The sequence below is a fragment of the Hemiscyllium ocellatum genome, chromosome 23 (genome assembly GCF_020745735.1).
Source record: "Hemiscyllium ocellatum isolate sHemOce1 chromosome 23, sHemOce1.pat.X.cur, whole genome shotgun sequence".
Classification (NCBI taxonomy): Eukaryota; Metazoa; Chordata; class Chondrichthyes; order Orectolobiformes; family Hemiscylliidae; genus Hemiscyllium; species Hemiscyllium ocellatum.
In genome coordinates this window covers 59,498,798-59,516,007 of record NC_083423.1, presented here as the reverse complement: position 1 = coordinate 59,516,007, position 17,210 = coordinate 59,498,798, and the positions used below count along the sequence as shown (strand labels likewise).

At 42.3% G+C, this 17,210-nt stretch overlaps 1 protein-coding gene across 2 annotated transcripts in view; it reads left to right on the top strand.

Moving 5' to 3' along the window:
- The window catches only part of washc4 (WASH complex subunit 4), a 133,794-nt gene that overhangs the window by 18,038 nt on the left and 98,546 nt on the right, over window positions 1–17,210 (top strand). Inside the window, exons 6-8 of one of the 2 annotated variants that reach the window (XM_060843064.1) lie at window positions 4,480–4,541; window positions 9,722–9,804; window positions 15,325–15,367. In XM_060843064.1, the coding sequence (XP_060699047.1) occupies window positions 4,480–4,541; window positions 9,722–9,804; window positions 15,325–15,367 (188 nt within the window). Of the gene's footprint in view, window positions 1–4,473; window positions 4,542–9,721; window positions 9,805–15,324; window positions 15,368–17,210 lie in introns of both variants that reach the window. The other variant, XM_060843063.1, reaches the window with a different exon arrangement.

Below are 17,210 nucleotides of genomic sequence, written 5' to 3'. Positions count from 1 at the left end.
TGGATACCTTGTAATGCACAAACAATTTTGGGAAGAATGAATGTATCCCTTTAGTGCCTTTGAGCAATTAACAAATGTTAAGGCTCTGGCAAAGAAATTTAGGATCAGGATCGAGAAAAACAGATTTTTGAATTCGTAGTTCAACATTTGAAGATTAAGGATCGATCTATGTTCAGGTCGGATTAGTTAAATTTGATTAGAAAAAGAAATTCAAAAGAGAGAACTGCAGAAACTTGAATTCAAAAGAGATTCGGAAGTGAAATAGAATGCAAGGGCTTGAATTAGTTGGAAAAAGACTCAAAACTGGTACTTTGGAAGAGAATTGTGAGGAACACCGTGCAGTCAAGACCTCACTTTTTTGATTTGGCAAAGAATATTTGCTTGGGACCTAAACTTAATGAAGAGGGGTAGAAATAATAACTTGTGTATTTGAGGAAGTTGCTGCAAAGCTAAAGTGGATGAAAGACAATAAGACTGCTTTTGTGGGAAAAGCTTTGGAGGTGTACTTGCCTCTTTCAGAAGAACAAGTCACTGTGACTGAGGAAAGAATGCTGTGCTTGTTGCCTCTGAGTTAAAACCCGAAGCCTAGAGACAACAATTTAGGAAGTTGAAAAGAAAACGGAGTTAGCAAAGGTTGTGAAGACTTTGAGAACCTTAGGGAAATAATTGTGAACGAAGACTTTAAAGATATTGTTGTTGTGGTTCTGTTTGCCGAGCTGGAAGTTTTTGTTGCAAACGTTTCGTCCCCTGGCTAGGAGACATCATCAGTGCTTTGGAGCCTCCTGCGAAGCACTTCTTTGATGTTTCTTCCGGTATTTATAGTGGTCTGTCCTTGCCGCTTCCGGTTGTCAGTTTCAGCTGTCCGCTGTAGTGGTTGGTATATTGGGTCCAGGTCGATGTGTTTGTTGATGGAGTTTGTGGATGAATGCCATGCCTCTAGGAATTCCCTGACTGTTCTCCGTCTGGCTTGCCCTATGATAGTGGTGTTGTCCCAGTCGAATTCATGTTGCTTGTTGTCTGTGTGTGGCTACTAGGGATAACTGGTCGTGTCGTTTCGTGGCTAGTTGATGTTCATGTATGCGGATTGTTAGCTGTCTTCCTGTTTGTCCTATATAGTGTTTTGTACAGTCCTTGCATGGTATTTTGTACACTACATTAGTTTTGCTCATGTTGGGTATCGGGTCCTTCGTTCTAGTGAGTTGTTGTCTGAGCGTGGCTGTTGATTTGTGTGCCGTTATGAGTCCTAAGGGTCGCAGTAGTCTGGCTGTCAGTTCAGAAACGCTCCTGATGTATGGTAATGTGGCTAGTCCTCTGGGTTGTGGCATGTCCTCGTTCTGTTGTCTTTCTCTTAGGCATTTTTTGATGAAGTTGCGCGGGTATCCGTTTTTGGCAAATACCTTGTATAGGTGTTCCTCTTCTTCTTTTTGCAGTTCTGGTGTACTGCAGTGTGTTGTGGCCCTTTTGAATAGTGTCCTGATGCAGCTTCGTTTGTGTGTGTTGGGGTGGTTACTTTCATAGTTTAGGACTTGGTCTGTGTGTGTTGTTTTCCTGTGTACCCTTGTGGTGAATTCTCCGTTCGGTGTTCTCTGTACTATCACATCTAGGAATGGGAGTTGGCTATCCTTCTTCTCTCCTGAATCGTATTCCTGTGAGTGTGGCGTTGATGATCCGGTGTGTTTTTTCTATTTCCGTGTTTTTAATGATTACAAACGTGTCATCGACATATCTGACCCAGAGTTTGGGTTGAATTTGTGGTAGGACTGTTTGTTCTAACCTTTGCATAACTGCCTCTGCTATGAGTCCCGAGATTGGTGATCCCATGGGTGTTCCGTTGATTTGTTCGTATATCTGATTGTTGAATGTGAAGTGTGTAGTGAGGCACAAGTCCAGTAGTTTAAGTATGCCGTCTTTGTTGATAGGTTCCGCCTCCTGTTTTCTGTTCTGTATGTCCAGTAGGTTGGCTATTGTTTCTCTGGCTAGGGTTTTGTCAATCGAAGTGAACAGTGCTGTCACGTCGAATGAGATCATGGTTTCTTCTTTGTCTATGTGTATATTTCTGATGATGTCCAAGAATTCCTGTGTTGATTGTATGGAGTGTTTGGATCCGCTGACCAGGTGTTTCAGTTTCTGTTGTAGTTTTTTGGCCAGTTTGTATGATGGTGTCCCTGGTAGTGATACTATGGGTCTGAGTGGGATGTCTGGTTTGTGTACTTTAGGTAGTCCATAGAATCTGGGGGTGTTGTTGCTGTCTGGTTTCACCTAGCCAGGGGACGAAATGTTTGCAACAAAAACTTCCAGCTCGGCGAACAGAACCACAACAACGAGCACCCGAGCTACAAATCTTCGCACAAACCTTAAAGATATTGTCTCTGGCAAAAGGCTCTAAAAAAGACAAGAACATAAAATAAAGGATGCTGCAACCTTTGTGGATGATTATAGATTGAGTCACCAGCATATTTGTAACAGGCCCCTGTTTAGAATCTCCCAGAGAAATGAAGGGTTTAATCGTGGGGAAAAAAAAGTTGGTTGAGGTGAGAAAGATAGCAAAAACAAAATTTAGGCACTTTTCAGTGAAAGTGAAAGTCTGGAGAATAAGTTTTATTTGAGGGGAACAATTTGTGATTTTGTCCTCAATAGTACATGTAACGGTGAATATTGGAAACGGAAAAGCAAATCTGTAGCATTAGAATGGTCACACAGTGTCTCTCGAGAATTAGTGGGGCAAGCCAATGGATTTGCTTTTTTAAATGATGCTCAGGGTATAGGAGGCATGAAGTGTTCCTAATTTGAGAGCTGATATTTAGCTTAAGAGATAGAGGAACGGTCCAGTTATTGGGACTGTCAGGTCATGAGAAGCTCTCTTTAAAAAGATGCAGAATTAAAGAAGTATCATTAGAATTGGTTACCCATTCTGTTCTACAGGTTAATTTACAATGTGACTACCTTAATGGTCTTGTTACTGTGCGAGGCATTCCTAATTTGCCTATTGAAGAGCTGGATTTTTTGGGGGAAATTACTTGCCCCAAATTCACAGCAATTTCTAGTGGATTCTGGAACACGTGCTAGGGTTGAGGTGCCTCTAATGTTGTGGGATGAATTTCTTGGATTGGTTCTGGACTGGGCAAACAAATTTGGTATGGGAGACAGTTTGAGGGTTGATTTTCAGTATTTATCAGGATTTAAATGAAGTAGTTTAACAGGTCTTCTCTGTTTGGAGCACAGCGGATGAGGAGCTTGTGCCAGGCAGCATATTCTGAAGCTGAAACGGACATATGTGGTATTGCATGAAAAATGATGTTTTGATGAGGAAGTCAAGACCTTTCCACAGGTAGTTGATGATATACAACGATTGTCCATTTAAAACGTTGTCCTTCCTTGTTACCATAATGAATTTCCATGAGATTCGAATTACAGGTTATGTAGATATTTGGGACAGGATATCAGGCAAGAATAATGATGTATTGGTATTGGCTACCCAGGAATACTAGGATATTGTCAAATTGTTAGGAAGCCCCAGCCTTGAATCAACCAGATCCAGTCAACCAATAACTATTTTTGAGCCATTTAGCAGGGTTCATGTTAATTGTGTTGGATCCCTGGAAAATGGAATTGGACCATAGGTGTTTCGTAAATCATGAGCGATTTGTCCATTTGGTTTTCAGAGACAGTATCCTTGAGAAAATCACAGCGAAAGTTGAGAGTCAGGAATTCATTTGTTTGTAACTGGGTTTGAGTTGCCAAAAGAAATTGTGTACTTCAGTAAAAGAGCAACTCACCTCAGATTTTCACTATGATCCCAAGAGTCTTTGGAGGGATATCCCCAAATGTTCAAAACAATGCTTAAAGCCAAGTCACTTAAAAAGATGGCATTCTTCTTGCAGGGTTCAGTCCTTTTGAATTGATCTATGGGTATAAGGTTAGGAAACCTGATCGATGAAAAGAATATGGATATATGTGCAGATGGGCCTGGTCATACCCCTGTGTGAGGTGGATGCAGGAGAAACTACTCCAATCATATAGATCTCTGAGACTCAATCCCAGGAATTAGATCAAGATCAGGGAGGAGGCACAGTTCTTGCTAGGTGAATGATGTAATTAAGCCCAGGTAAAGTAATTGGAGTTCTCTTGTGCTGGTACTTAAACCAGTAGATTCTCAGATTCTGAAATTTAATGTAGTAACTAAGACATGTTAAATTAATATCTCTTAAGCGTATGGAACAATGCATATGTTCTCTGTTATGTGTGGGCCAGAAGATCCAGGTTTGAGTCCAACGTTAGGATTTGTTAACCACAGAAGGGTTAATTATAATATGTTGATTTTTTTTAAAAAATGTCCTGGTCCTGAAATTCATAAGCATCCAGTTTATTCATCCATGGAATATGGGAATATGAACTTCTATAGCTGGATCTGCATTGTTCATCCATAATTGCTGTTGAGGTAGTGATACACAATGACCTTGTTTTCTGTTCTAGTTACAGATTCGTGCATGGTAGAAGGGGAGTCACAGATCCAGATGGGCAGATTTATTTCTTTTTTACAGGTAGGATGTTGGTTTTAGTTTCATGATTGTTTTAATGTTCATAATAATGTGACTTTTTTTTAATCCCCTTAGTATACAGCTTGAGTTTACGAGCTGATTTCAGACCCTCTTCTTCAGGGAAAGATCTGATTTATATTGACAAAAATAAAATGCTGGCGATATGAAATAAAAATAGAAATTGCTGGTGAAACTCAGCAGGTCTGGTGTGGAGAGAGAAACAGATAACGTTTTAAGTACAGTGACTCTTCTTCGTTAACTCAGTTCTCCCTCCACAGATGCTGCCAGATCTACGGTGTTTCTTTTTAGCACTTTATGGATTGATATTGAAATGGTGTCTTTTCGCCTGGCTTCTTTATCTTTGACTTAAATGTGGAAGGAAACAGGCTGATAATTTTGTGTGCCTTCTGTTGTCATATCTTATTCATCTCGATGAGCTAGATTTTAAACTATTTATAGATTCTCATTGACAAAGACTTTGGTCTCCTTTTGATTTTTTTTTAAAACTCCAAGTTAACAGTGACATGAAATTCTACATTTTGGGGTACTTGCAAGCTCTGTCCATAATGCAGAGTTGTGATAGTATAGGTTAGGGGGTTACACAAGCAAAGAGCTATTGCGTAATACGTGGATGTTCTTAGTGCTATCAATGAAATTGCTGTGAATTTAGCAGTAAACCTAGTGCTGGATTAAATTAAACTTTTTATTGATCTGTACAAGAAGGACGGATTGCACCTAAATTGGAAGGGGACTAATATACTGGCAGGGAAATTTGCTTGAACTGCTTGGGAGGATTTAAACTAGTAATGTGGGGCGGTGGGACCCAGGGAGATAGTGAGAAAAGAGATCAACCTGACACTGGTACAGTTGAGAACAGAAGTGAATCAAACAATCAGGGCAGGCAGGGACAAGGTAGGACTAATAAATTAAACTGCATTTATTTCAATGCAAGGGACCTAACAGGGAAGGCAGACGAACTCAGGGCATGGTGAGGAACATGAGACTGGGATATCATAGCAATTACGGAAACATGGCTCAGGAGTGGGCAGGACTGGCAGCTTAATATTCCAGGATACAAATGCTACAGGAAGGAGAGAAAGGGAGGCAAGAGAGGAGGGGGAGTGGCATTTTTGATAAGAGATAGCATTACAGCTTTGCTGAGGTAGGATATTCCCGGAAATACATCCAAGGAAACTAATTGGGTGGAACTGAGAAATAAGAAAGGGATGATCACTTGTTGGGATTGTATTATAGACCCCCTAACAGTCCGAGGGAAGTTGAGAAATAAACTTGTAAGGGGACATGAGATAGTGTTGGCAATTAGAATTAAGGCAAATCCAAAGGGTTTTTACAAAGGTTTTTGCAAAAGGGTAATTAGGGAGAGAATAGGGCCCCTCAAAGATCAGCAAGACGGCCTTTGTGTGGAGCCAGAGAAAACGGGGGAGATACTAAACGAATATTTCGCATCAGTATTTACTGTGGAAAAGGATATGGATGATATAGACTGTAGGGAAATAGATGGTGACATCTTGCAAAATGTCCAGTTTACAGAGGAGGAAGTGCTGGATGTCTTGAAACAGTTAAAGGTGGATAAATCCCCAGGACCTGATCAGGTGTACCTGAGTACTCTGTGGGAGGCTAGAGAAGTGATTGCTGACCTCTTGCTGAGATATTTGTATCATTGATAGTCACAAGTGAGGTGCCAGAAAACTGGAGGTTGGCAAACGTGGTGTCACTGTTTAAGAAAGGCGGTAAACAAGCCAGGGAACTATAGACGGGTGAGCCTGACCTCAGTGGTGGGTAAGTTGTTGGAGGGGATCATGAGGGACATGATGTATATGTATTTGGAAAGGCAAGGACTAATTAGGCATAGCCAACATGGCTTTGTGCGTGGGAAATCATGTCTCATAAACTTGATTGAGTTTTTTGAAGAAGTAACAAAGAAGATTGATGAGGGCAGAGCAGTAGATGTGATCTATATGGACTTCATTCAACAAGGTTCCCCATAGGTGACTGGTTAGCAAGGTTAGATCTCATGGAATAGAGGATACAGAACTGGCTCAAAGGTAGAAGACAGAGGGTGGTGGTGGAGGCCTGTGACCAGTGTAGTGCCACAAGAATCGGTGCTGGGTCCTCTACTTTTTGTCATTTACATAAATGATTGGATGCGATCATAAGAGGTACAGTTAGTAATTTTGCAGATGACACCAAAATTGGAGGTGTATGGACAGTGAAGAGGGTTACCTCAGATTACAACAGACAGATGGACCAGATGGGCCAATGGGCTGAGAAGTGGCAGATGGAGTTTAATTCAGATAAATGCGAGGTGTTGCATTTTGAGAAAGCAAATCTTAGCAGAACTTATACACTTAATGGTAAAGTCCTAGGTACTGTTGCTGAACAAAGAGACCTTGGAGTGCAGTTTCATAGCTCCTTGAAAGTGGAGTTTCAGGTAGATAGGATAGTGAAGACAACGTTGGGTATGCTTTCCTTTATTGGTCAGAGTATTGCGTACAGGAGTCGGGACTTCATGTTGCGGCTATACAGAACATTGGTTAGGCCACTGTTGGAATGTTGTGTGCAATTCTGGTCTCTTTTCTATCAGAAAGATGTTGTGAAACTTGAAAGGGTTCAGAAGGCTGAACAGGCTGGGGCTGTTTTCCCTGGAGTGTCGGAGACTGAGGGGTGACCTTAGACGTTTACAAAATCATGAGGTACATGGATAGGATAAATAGACAAAGTCTTTTCCCTGGCATCAGGGAGTCCAGAACTAGAGGGCATAGGTTTAGGGTGAGAGGGGAAAGATATAAAAGAGACCTAAGGGGCAACGTTTTTACGCAGATGGTGGTACGTGTGTGGAGCTGCCAGATGATGTGGTGGAGGCTGGTACAATTGCAACATTTAAGAGGCATTTGGATGGGTATATGAGTAGGAAGGGTTTGGAGGGATATGGGCCAGGTGCTGGTAGGTGGGACTAGATTGGGTTAGGATAGCTGGTTGGCATGGTCAGGTTGGATCGAAGGGTCTGTTTCCATGCTGTACATCTCTATGACTTTATGACTCTAATTATGACTCTGGTTGATTTTAGCACAGTAAAATGAAGTTCTAATAGGTATTAATTCATCATAAAATGTATTAGTAAAATCAGGACATAGTAAGAAAGCCAAAATAGAAATTGCTGGAGAAACTCAGCAGGACTGCCACCATCTTTGCAGAGAGAACACAATTAATGTTTTGAGTAAATGGTTACAGAATTTGCAGCAGGTTCTGCTTTCTGTCTACAAATGTTGCCAGATTCACTGGGTTCTTTCAGCAATTTCTGTTTTCGTTTCTTTCAGATCTCTACCATCCACAGTTCTTTTGATTTCAAAAGTAAGAAAACCCTTAGTTGAAGTTTAATTTTGGTTGCAGTGCTTCGAAAATGGAAGTACAAACGTTAAGGCACATCTTATGTGCACAGTTATATGATAACAATTACTTGAAGGAACAAAGACTTGATTTCCATATTTACTATAGTATTACATTGAATGGGCTTTCTCTCAAACTTTAAGCCACGTGTCTGCTATTTCTTTCTATGGTTTCTTGGGACTGAGAAAGTTGCCTGCATGGATTTTGCTCTGCACTCTTATATATAACCACTCCTTGAGTTAAGCAATTATCACACCAAAACATTTCTTTTGAATGCAAAATCTTGAGAGTTTTCTGATCTTCCCAATTTTATGATTAGCGACTTTCCATGGTTAAGTTAAAGAAAAATGCAGCCAATTGTAAGGATCTTGTAAAAGTAAATTCAGCTTGCCTGCATTGTTCTAGTATACAATAATGAAACAGATAATTACGTTAGTTTACTCTGCATTGTTTATGTATAAATTAATGACTCGCTTCATATGAACATTTGCTTTTGGCTGGTGGAATGTACTGTCCCTATCTTGGATATGATTTTTCCTGTGGCTGCATTGCAGTGACCTCTGATCTCAACAGTTGCCATGCTTGTATTTACTGGCTACGTTTTTCTGCATGGAAACAGCAATGCATGGGCTCTACTAGAGTTGGGTTTTTATTAAACAAATAAAACTGTTTTACTGGCAGGTTGCTCATTAATTAGATAATTAGCAAAGAGTAGTAGGGAATTGATTTTTTTTCTATGCAGTGAATTGTTGGGCTGAATCTCTACCTGGCTGTACTGCATATTCTTTTCTGGGATTTTCTGATCCTGGCTGAAGAAGAAATGTCCAGCCCACAGTTTCCTGGAGAGCTCCCAACAGATTGCAGTAGAGTGGGGAAGAGACGGCAAGTCACCTTTTTATTGATTTCGTTGTCTTACTTAATAATTATTTAAACGTCCATTCATTTAATGAACAGGCAAAGAGAAAGTAGACACATGATTGGATGGTTGAAGTTGGGAATGTTAGAGGTGATAATTGGAAAATCGGGGCAATTGACTTCTAGAATTTCCCAGCTGCTGGACTAAGCTTTAAATTGTATTGTATTTCCTGGCTACTTATCTCAGTAAGTCACTGATCTGTTCAAGTCTCCATCTAAAGCTCAGTATCAAAGACCTTTCAGCAAAGTCCTGGGGAGTAGGTGATCCACCCGGTGAAAGTTTCCATCCAAGCCCCCACATGAGGATATCCACTGGGTCCTAATGTATATCTTCTATCCTTCTTTTGGTCTACAGTGATCTCAAGTCCAGAAGACTTGGGTTGTTGCAGTCTGGAATTAACTGCCCGAAAAAATGAAGGAGACTGGATAGTGACTTTCAAAAGGAATTGCATAGCACATTTCAACTACAAAATCGTAAAGAGAAGGAATTAGATGAGTTGGCTAGCTTTTTTCCAAAGAGCTGGCACTGGCTTGATTGGCTGAATGGGATCTCATACAGAACAATTGTTGCAAAAGCTATTTAGAAGCAGTTTTTATCAATGTTTTTCAGTTGCACCATTCCTGAGCTGAGCATGAAACTTTACATCCAACCGCAATCTGATAGTCAAGAAGAAAGCTGCTATAGTTCATTGCACTGGTGAGGTTGTAGCAGGAGGACAGGCCTGGGTGCTCTTTTCTTGTGGGACTTCAGACAATTTGTCAAGATATCACCCTGAGTAACTTAGATTTCCAAAAATTGTCACAAATTTTGAATAGGAGTGTTTAAAGGTATGTCTAAATGTAGTTGTTTTTACTTGTAGGAGTTATCTTGTTTCGTTACAAGATGTTATGAAGTGGTAATGAATATTGTTCAACAGCTCGCTTCACTCTACACAAGTAACAAGTAAGTAAACTCTCCTTTGGGTTTTAGTGCATTAGGGACTTGCAATGAGAGAAGGAAAATGGTGTAACTTTGTGTATTAAATATGCTCGCTAAACCTGGTAGTCAAGTTGAACCTGAATTATAACCCCACCACCAAATATCAAGCCTCAATACTTAATGTTTCCAGGACTCTCACTGACTTCATCTGTTTAAGGGACAATCCCTTCAAAGCTTTCCAATTTACAATCTGCCTCCGTGCCAAAATCATCAGATGGGACAGACCTGGCAAACACATCATTTCATCTTATTTCTTCTTATCTGAACTCATATTTTTCTGCAAGGATTGTGAAGGTTTGTAGCTCAGGTTGAAGTTTAGAGTGTAGGTTTGCTCACTGAGCTGTAGGTTTGATATCCAGCCTACAGCTCAGCGAGCAAACCTACACCCTCATATTTTTCTATCCTCATCCAGTCGCCTTCTACCTACGTTTGTTGTCTTTCTTTTTATGTCATTTCAGCAGTTCCTATTTAGAGTTATAGAGCTGTACAGCACAGAAACAGACCCTTTGGTCCAATTTATCCATATCCATCAGATATCCAATATTAATCTAGTTCCATTTGTCAGCATTTGGCATTTATCCCTCCTAAGCCCTTCCCATTCGTGTACCCATCCAGATGCCTTTTAAATGTTGTAATTGGAGCAGACTCCACCACTTGCCCTGACAACTCATCTCATACACACACCACCCTCTGTGTGGAAAAAGTTGCCCCTTAAGTCCCTTTTAAATTGTTTCCCTCCCTCACCTTAAACCTATGTGCTCCAGTTTTGGTGTCTCCTTCCTTGGGAAAAAGGCTTTGGCTATTCACCCTATCCACGCCCCTCATGATTTTATAAACCTCTATAAGGTCACCCTTCAGCATTCAACACTTCAGGGGGAGAAAAGCTCTTGTCTATTCTGCATCTTGCTATAGCTTGAACCCTCCCACCCCGGCAACACCTTGTAAGTCTTTTTTGCACACTTTTCAAGTTTCACAACATTTTTCCAGTGACAGGGGGACCAGAATTGAACAGAGTATTCCGACAGTGGCCTAACTAATGTTACAGCTATACAAGACATGACATCCTAACTCCTATACTTAATGCACTGACCAAAAGAAGGCACATGTGCCAAATGCTGTCTTCACTACCATGTCTACTTGTGACTCCACCTTTAAGGAACTATGAACCTGCACTCCAAGGTCTCTTTGTTCATCAACACTCCCCAGGACCTCACCATCAAGTGTATAGGTCCTGCTCTGATTTGCCTTTCCAAAATACAACACCACATATTTAACTAAACTAAAGTTCATCTGGATGTAGGTTTGCTCACCATACGAGGTAATATCAGTGAGCCTCCGGATGAAGCAGGGGGCTCACTGATGATGTTACCTAGTATTGTGACAAACGTCTGAAACCGAACCTTCCAGCTCAGCGAGCAAGCTTACATCCAGGATCTCAACTTGAGCTACAAATCTTCTCAAAACTCGTTTAACTTCATCTGCCACTCCTCATGTCATCAGACAATTTTCTTGGCCTGAAATGCCTTCTCTTCATTGTGGGCTTTCAATTCCTCTCTGTTGCCATCCCCAATTAGATGATCTGAGCTCTCTCCACTTCTTCCTTGAACAGAAGCCCAACTGATTAAAGCATCATACAATATAGAAGAGGCCTTCGGGCACATTGAGTCTTTACTGCCAAAAATATGTTAGGACCTACACCAGCTGAAAATGTGTTGCTTGTAAAGCGTAGCAGGTCGGGCAGCATCCAAGGAACAGGAGAATCGACGTTTCGGGCGTAAGCCCTTCTTCAGGAATGAGGAAAGTGTGCCCAGCAGGCTAAGATAAAAGGTAGGGAGGAGGGACTTGGGGGAGGGGCATTGGAGATGCGATAGGTGGAAGGAGGTCAAGGTGAGGGTGATAGGCCAAAGTGGGGGTGGGGGCGGAGAGGTCAGGAAGAAAATTGCAGGTTAGGAAGGCGGTGCGGAGTTCGAGGGATTTGACTGAGACAAGGTGGGGGGGAGGGGAAATGAGGAAACTGGAGAAATCTGAGTTCATCCCTTGTGGTTGGAGGGTTCCTAGGCAGAAGATGAGGTGCTCTTCCTCCAACTGTCGTGTTGTTATGGTCTGGCGATGGAGGAGTCCAAGGACCTGCATGTCCTTGGTGGAGTGGGAGGGAGAGTGAAGTGTTGAGCCACGGGGTGGTTGGGTTGGTTGGTCCGGGTGTCCCAGAGGTGTTCTCTGAAACGTTCCACAAGTAGGTTGTTTCAGAGAACACCTCTGAGACACCCAGACCAACCAACCCAACCACCCCGTGGCTCAACACTTCAACACGCCCTCCCACTCCACCAAGGACATGCAGGTCCTTGGACTCCTCCATCGCCAGACCATAGCAACACGACGGTTGGAGGAAGAGCGCCTCATCTTCCGCCTAGGAACCCTCCAACCACAAGGGATGAACTCAGATTTCTCCAATTTCCTCATTCCCCCCCCCCCCCCCCACCTTGTCTCAGTCAAATCCTTCGAACTCCGCACCGCCTTCCTAACCTGCAATCTTCTTCCTGACCTCTCCGTCCCCACCCCACTCCGGCCTATCACCCTCACCTTAACCTCCTTCCACCTATCGCATCTCTAACACCCCTCCCCTAAGTCCCTCCTCCCTACCATTTTATCTTAGCCTGCTGGACACACTTTCCTCATTCCTGAAGAACGGCTTATGCCCGAAACGTCGATTCTCCTGTTCCTTGGATGCTGCCTGACCTGCTGCGCATTTTCAGCTCTGATCTCCAGCATCTGCAGTCCTCACTTTCTCCTCGAGGACCTACACTAGGCCCACTTTCACGTCTTGAATGTTATGAAATTTCAGTTGCTCTTCAAAATATTTTTCAAGGTTGTGAGGATTCTTGCCTCAATTACCCACGAAGGCAATGCTTTCCCCCACCACCCTCTGGGTGAAAACATTTTTCCCCGAATCCCCCCTAAACCTCCTGTCTTTCACTTTAGGAGGAAAGTGGAGCACCCACAGGAAATCCGCAGACATGGAGAGATTGTGCAAACTCCACAAAGATAGACAGTCAGCTCAGGGTGGAATCGAACCAGGGTTTCTGGTGCTGTGAGGCAGCAGTGCTAACCACTGCGCCACTGCAAAGAGCAGGGAGGTCATGTTGGAGCAGCACAGAACTTTGCTTAAGCTACAGCTGGAGTACAATATACAGTTGTGGTCAGTACTCTATCAGAAGGATGTTATTGACCCTTTGACTAAAGGAAACAGCAGCTTTCTGGTCACCATGTCCATTCCCCTCCTAATCTAATACTTCTGTCGGGTCCCACTTCAACCTTCTGGTCCAAAGAAAGCAACCCAAGCTTATCCAACCTCTGCACAGCTGAAATGCTCCATGCCAGGCAGCACCCTGGTGAATCCATGTTCCCTTCAGTTCAATCACATCCTTCCTGTACTGTATCCAGCTTTGGCTTAACCAAAGTTCTGTACAGCTCCAACATGACCTCCCTGCTCCATGGTGCAGCATGGTGGCTCAGTTGCTAGCACTGCTGTCTCACAGCACCAGGGAGCCTGGCTTGATTCCAATCTCAGGTAACTCTCTATCTTTGAGTTTCCACATTCTCTCCGTGTCTGCGGATTTCCTCCGGGTGCTCTGGATTCTTCCCAAGTTCCAAAGATGTGCAGGTTAGGTGGATTAGTCATGCTAAATTGCCCATAGTGTCCAGGGATGTGGAGGCTAGGTGGGTTAGCTATGGGAAATGCAGGCTTACAGGGATGGGGTGGGTCTGGGTGGGATGTCCTTTAGAGGGTCAGTCTGGATTTGATGGGCTGAATGACCTGCTTCCACACTGTAGGGATTGTATGATGTAATCTATGCTATGACTAATAGAGGCTTGTATGCTGCATTAACAGCAGTATTAACTTGTCCTGCCACCTTCAGGAATCTGTGGATAGCATCCTAAGATCTCTCTGATCCTCCTGAGCTTCCTCGTATCTTGTCATTCGTTGAATACTCCCTTGTCTTGTTTCTTCTTTCAAAGTCCGTCAATTCACATTCATCAGGATTAAATTGCATCTGCCCCTCTGACTAATTGCTGATATCCTCTTGTAACCTAGCACATTCCTCCTTATTGTCAACCACCTGGCCAAACCAGGTGTCATCCACAAGCTTACTAATATCCACCATCACCAGCTGTCAATATTCTGTCTTACATCATTTACAAATATCAGAAAGAATAAGGTATCCCATCAGTGAACATGTGATCCCAATTCTTCTTCACCCTCGTATGCCTGGCTCAACCTATTCACTCCAGCCATAATTTCTCATCTTGTTTGTCTCACTTCCTCCAAATAAAAGATGTGGCTGTAGATACTTGTCTGGATCCTAAATATGCCTGTCTTTGTTGGGTATATGGAAAGGCAACTGGAACATCCCTTGTTCCAGTGCTACTTGGTGTATGAAGATTTCTCTCCCATAACATTCTTCTGGTACTCTGAGGAATATATTGGCACTATTTCCTGCTCTCCTTTGGAATTGGGAAATGACTTCAACTTTGTTTCCAATTTTTGTCCTCCTCTCTCTTTCAATGTTCCATCTCCAAATCTTCCCTTGCTCAACTTTCCACACTCCACTTCTGGGCTGTCTGGTAATATTCCCTATAAGACCACAAACACACTTGGCCTCAACTGCACCTGCTCACACTCAGCCTCCTGGAAGGACTGTTCTCTCAGTTTTTATGTCACACTTGTTCTGATGCTGCCTTCCATAACATTGCTTCTGATGTATCTTCTTTTAACCTCAGCCATGGATTCACCCAACACTCTATCTGACAGGACTCTCAACAGTGTCTGGTCAATTTCTTGCCCTTTTGCTTTTACAACTGTTACTTCCTCCCAGAACCATTATTGATTTTTTTAATCTTACATTTCAGCTCTCCAGACTCCACATTCAAAAAAATCGTTTTCTGCCTCCCTCCAGCATGATGCAAAATACTTTGTCATCCTCCCCTGCCCTTTGAGAACTCTGAAACAACAGTTCCTTCCACAATACCTTTGTCCAGTACTCCAACACCTCCAATGTCCTGTCACTTTCCCAGGGCACCTTGCCAAGTAATCAGGAAATGTAACCCTGACTTTTTACCTCCTATCCAAGCACTCCTTCCAGGTGAAGCATAGATTAATTTGTACCTCTTGCAGTCTAGTTTGCTCTCTTTTCTGATCCTAAATGTAGAGATTTTTGCTCAGATCCTTTGCTTAGTAATATCTTTGCTCAGGCTGCGCGCATGACCCTGAGCTGCTTGTTACTTATCTTTTCAAGCATTTTCTTACTCCCATCTTCACATTTCTGACCTTGGCCTGTGTAGTGGTTCCAGTGTCACGAGGGAACAGCCCCTTGCAGTCTTCAATGCATTCAATCCTATTACTTTTGGATAGAGTATTATGATGTTTTGCATTCACTTCAGGTGGATTTGAATCTTCCATGTCAATAAAGTACTTTTTTCCCTTAGAACTGCACCAAAAGTCATAGAAACGACTGGCGTTCATTTTCAGGTGAGTTGAGTTCGACTATAATCAAAGCTATTGCAAACATAAACAGCCTGGAGCATTTTGCATAACTCTAGAGCTGTGCCTGAGACCCAGTTTGAATAGAAGATGAACGCTATTTAAGTAATTTCTTTTTATTCTTTTTGTAACTCAAAATGGTGCCAGATTGTGGTGACAAACATTTTTTTCACTGTATCTTCCTAGATATACGTGACAATTAAAGCATTCACTCACTCATTCATTGGAAATGATAGTTGCCTGGCGCTTGTTTGGTTGAATGTTGTTTACTCTTTATCAAAAGGATTCTGGGTAATCTAAGATGGAGGGTGAGAAAGATTTGTGGCTGTAAAAGCTGCTCCTTTTTTTTCAGGTATTTTGGGAATTGACGATTATTTCCTTGAATTCCAGGAGCAGTGACTACTATTTTATAAGCTGTTGCATTGTTTTGGAACTTTGGGGGGGAAGAAAATCAAAACAATGGCACTTCAAAAAGGAGGAAGGGAGACAAAGGCAGAGACTACATGGCCAGAGAAAGAAATCTGCATTGTTGTCTGACAAAGCAGTGAATCTGCACAGCTACTGTCTTTACTGTTTGAGTTCAAGTACCTCTGGACATTGGAGTGTGACTAAGAAAAATTAAAAAACCAAATTCACAGTTGATGTTGGAGGAATCTGTTTGGGAGAGCTCACAGCACAGGACAAGCTAAGTGCATAGGTTTTAAGTATAACCTTGCTGGAAATGTGCAATAATGAGTAGAGTGGGTTCTTTTTTGATTAAATGTTTGATTAAGATCTGTCTCTTGATTAAATTTTGAAATATAGAACATATGTACTAAGTTAGCTTGGAGCAGTGTATTTTAGAGCAGTGAGGTGGTGCTATTTTCTGGGTCTGTAGATTAAGGTGCAAAGATGGCCTTTTGTAGAGTGATGTGCTCTTCCTGTTGGATGTGTGAGATTAGGGAGCGTTTCCATGTAGTGATGATTATGTCTGCAGAAAGTGTGTTTGATTGCAAATTAGATCGATTGGATTTAGAGGCTTTGAGGAATGTACGGGAGCTAGGGGGTATGATGGATGGCAGTTTTGGAAAAGAGAAAAAACACAGATACGGTCAGGTAGATGGCTTACCTCCAGGAAAGGTACCTAAGGGAGGTAGGTAGTGCAGGACTCTCCTGTGGCTATCCCCATCTCAAACAAGTATGCTGTTTTGGAAAATATAGGGAGTGATGGACTATCGGGGGAATGTAGCATGAAAAGCCATTTTCTGGTATTGAGACTGGCTCTATTGTAACGAGGGGAATGTCAGGATCCAAGTGATCGATTATGATAGAGGACTAATCAGAGGCACAGACATTTCAGCGGCTGGCAGCGAGAAATCAGAATGGTATGTTGTCTGAGAGTGTGCAGAATATTCTTCAAGGCAAGAGGGACCAACAGGAGGTCATTGTACACATTGGAACTAATGAAAAAGGAAAGGAAAAGGATGAGATTCTGAAGGGAGAATATAGGCAGTTAGGCAGGCATTTTAAAAGGAAGTCCTTGAGGGTAGTAATATCTGGATTACTCCCGGTGCTACGAGCTAGTGAGGGTATAACAGATGAATGCATGGCTGAGGAGCTGGTGCAGGGGAGGAACGTTCACATTTTTGGATCATTGGAGGAATCTCTTCTGGAGTAGAAGTGATCTGTATAAGAACGATGTATTGCACTGATTTGGAAGGAGACAAATATACTGGCAGGGTGATTGGCTAAAGCTGCACTGAAGGATTTAAACTAGTAAGATGGGGGAGTAGGATCCAAGGGATCAGACTGAGACTGGTATATATGGGAGAAGGAGCAAGTCAAACAGTCA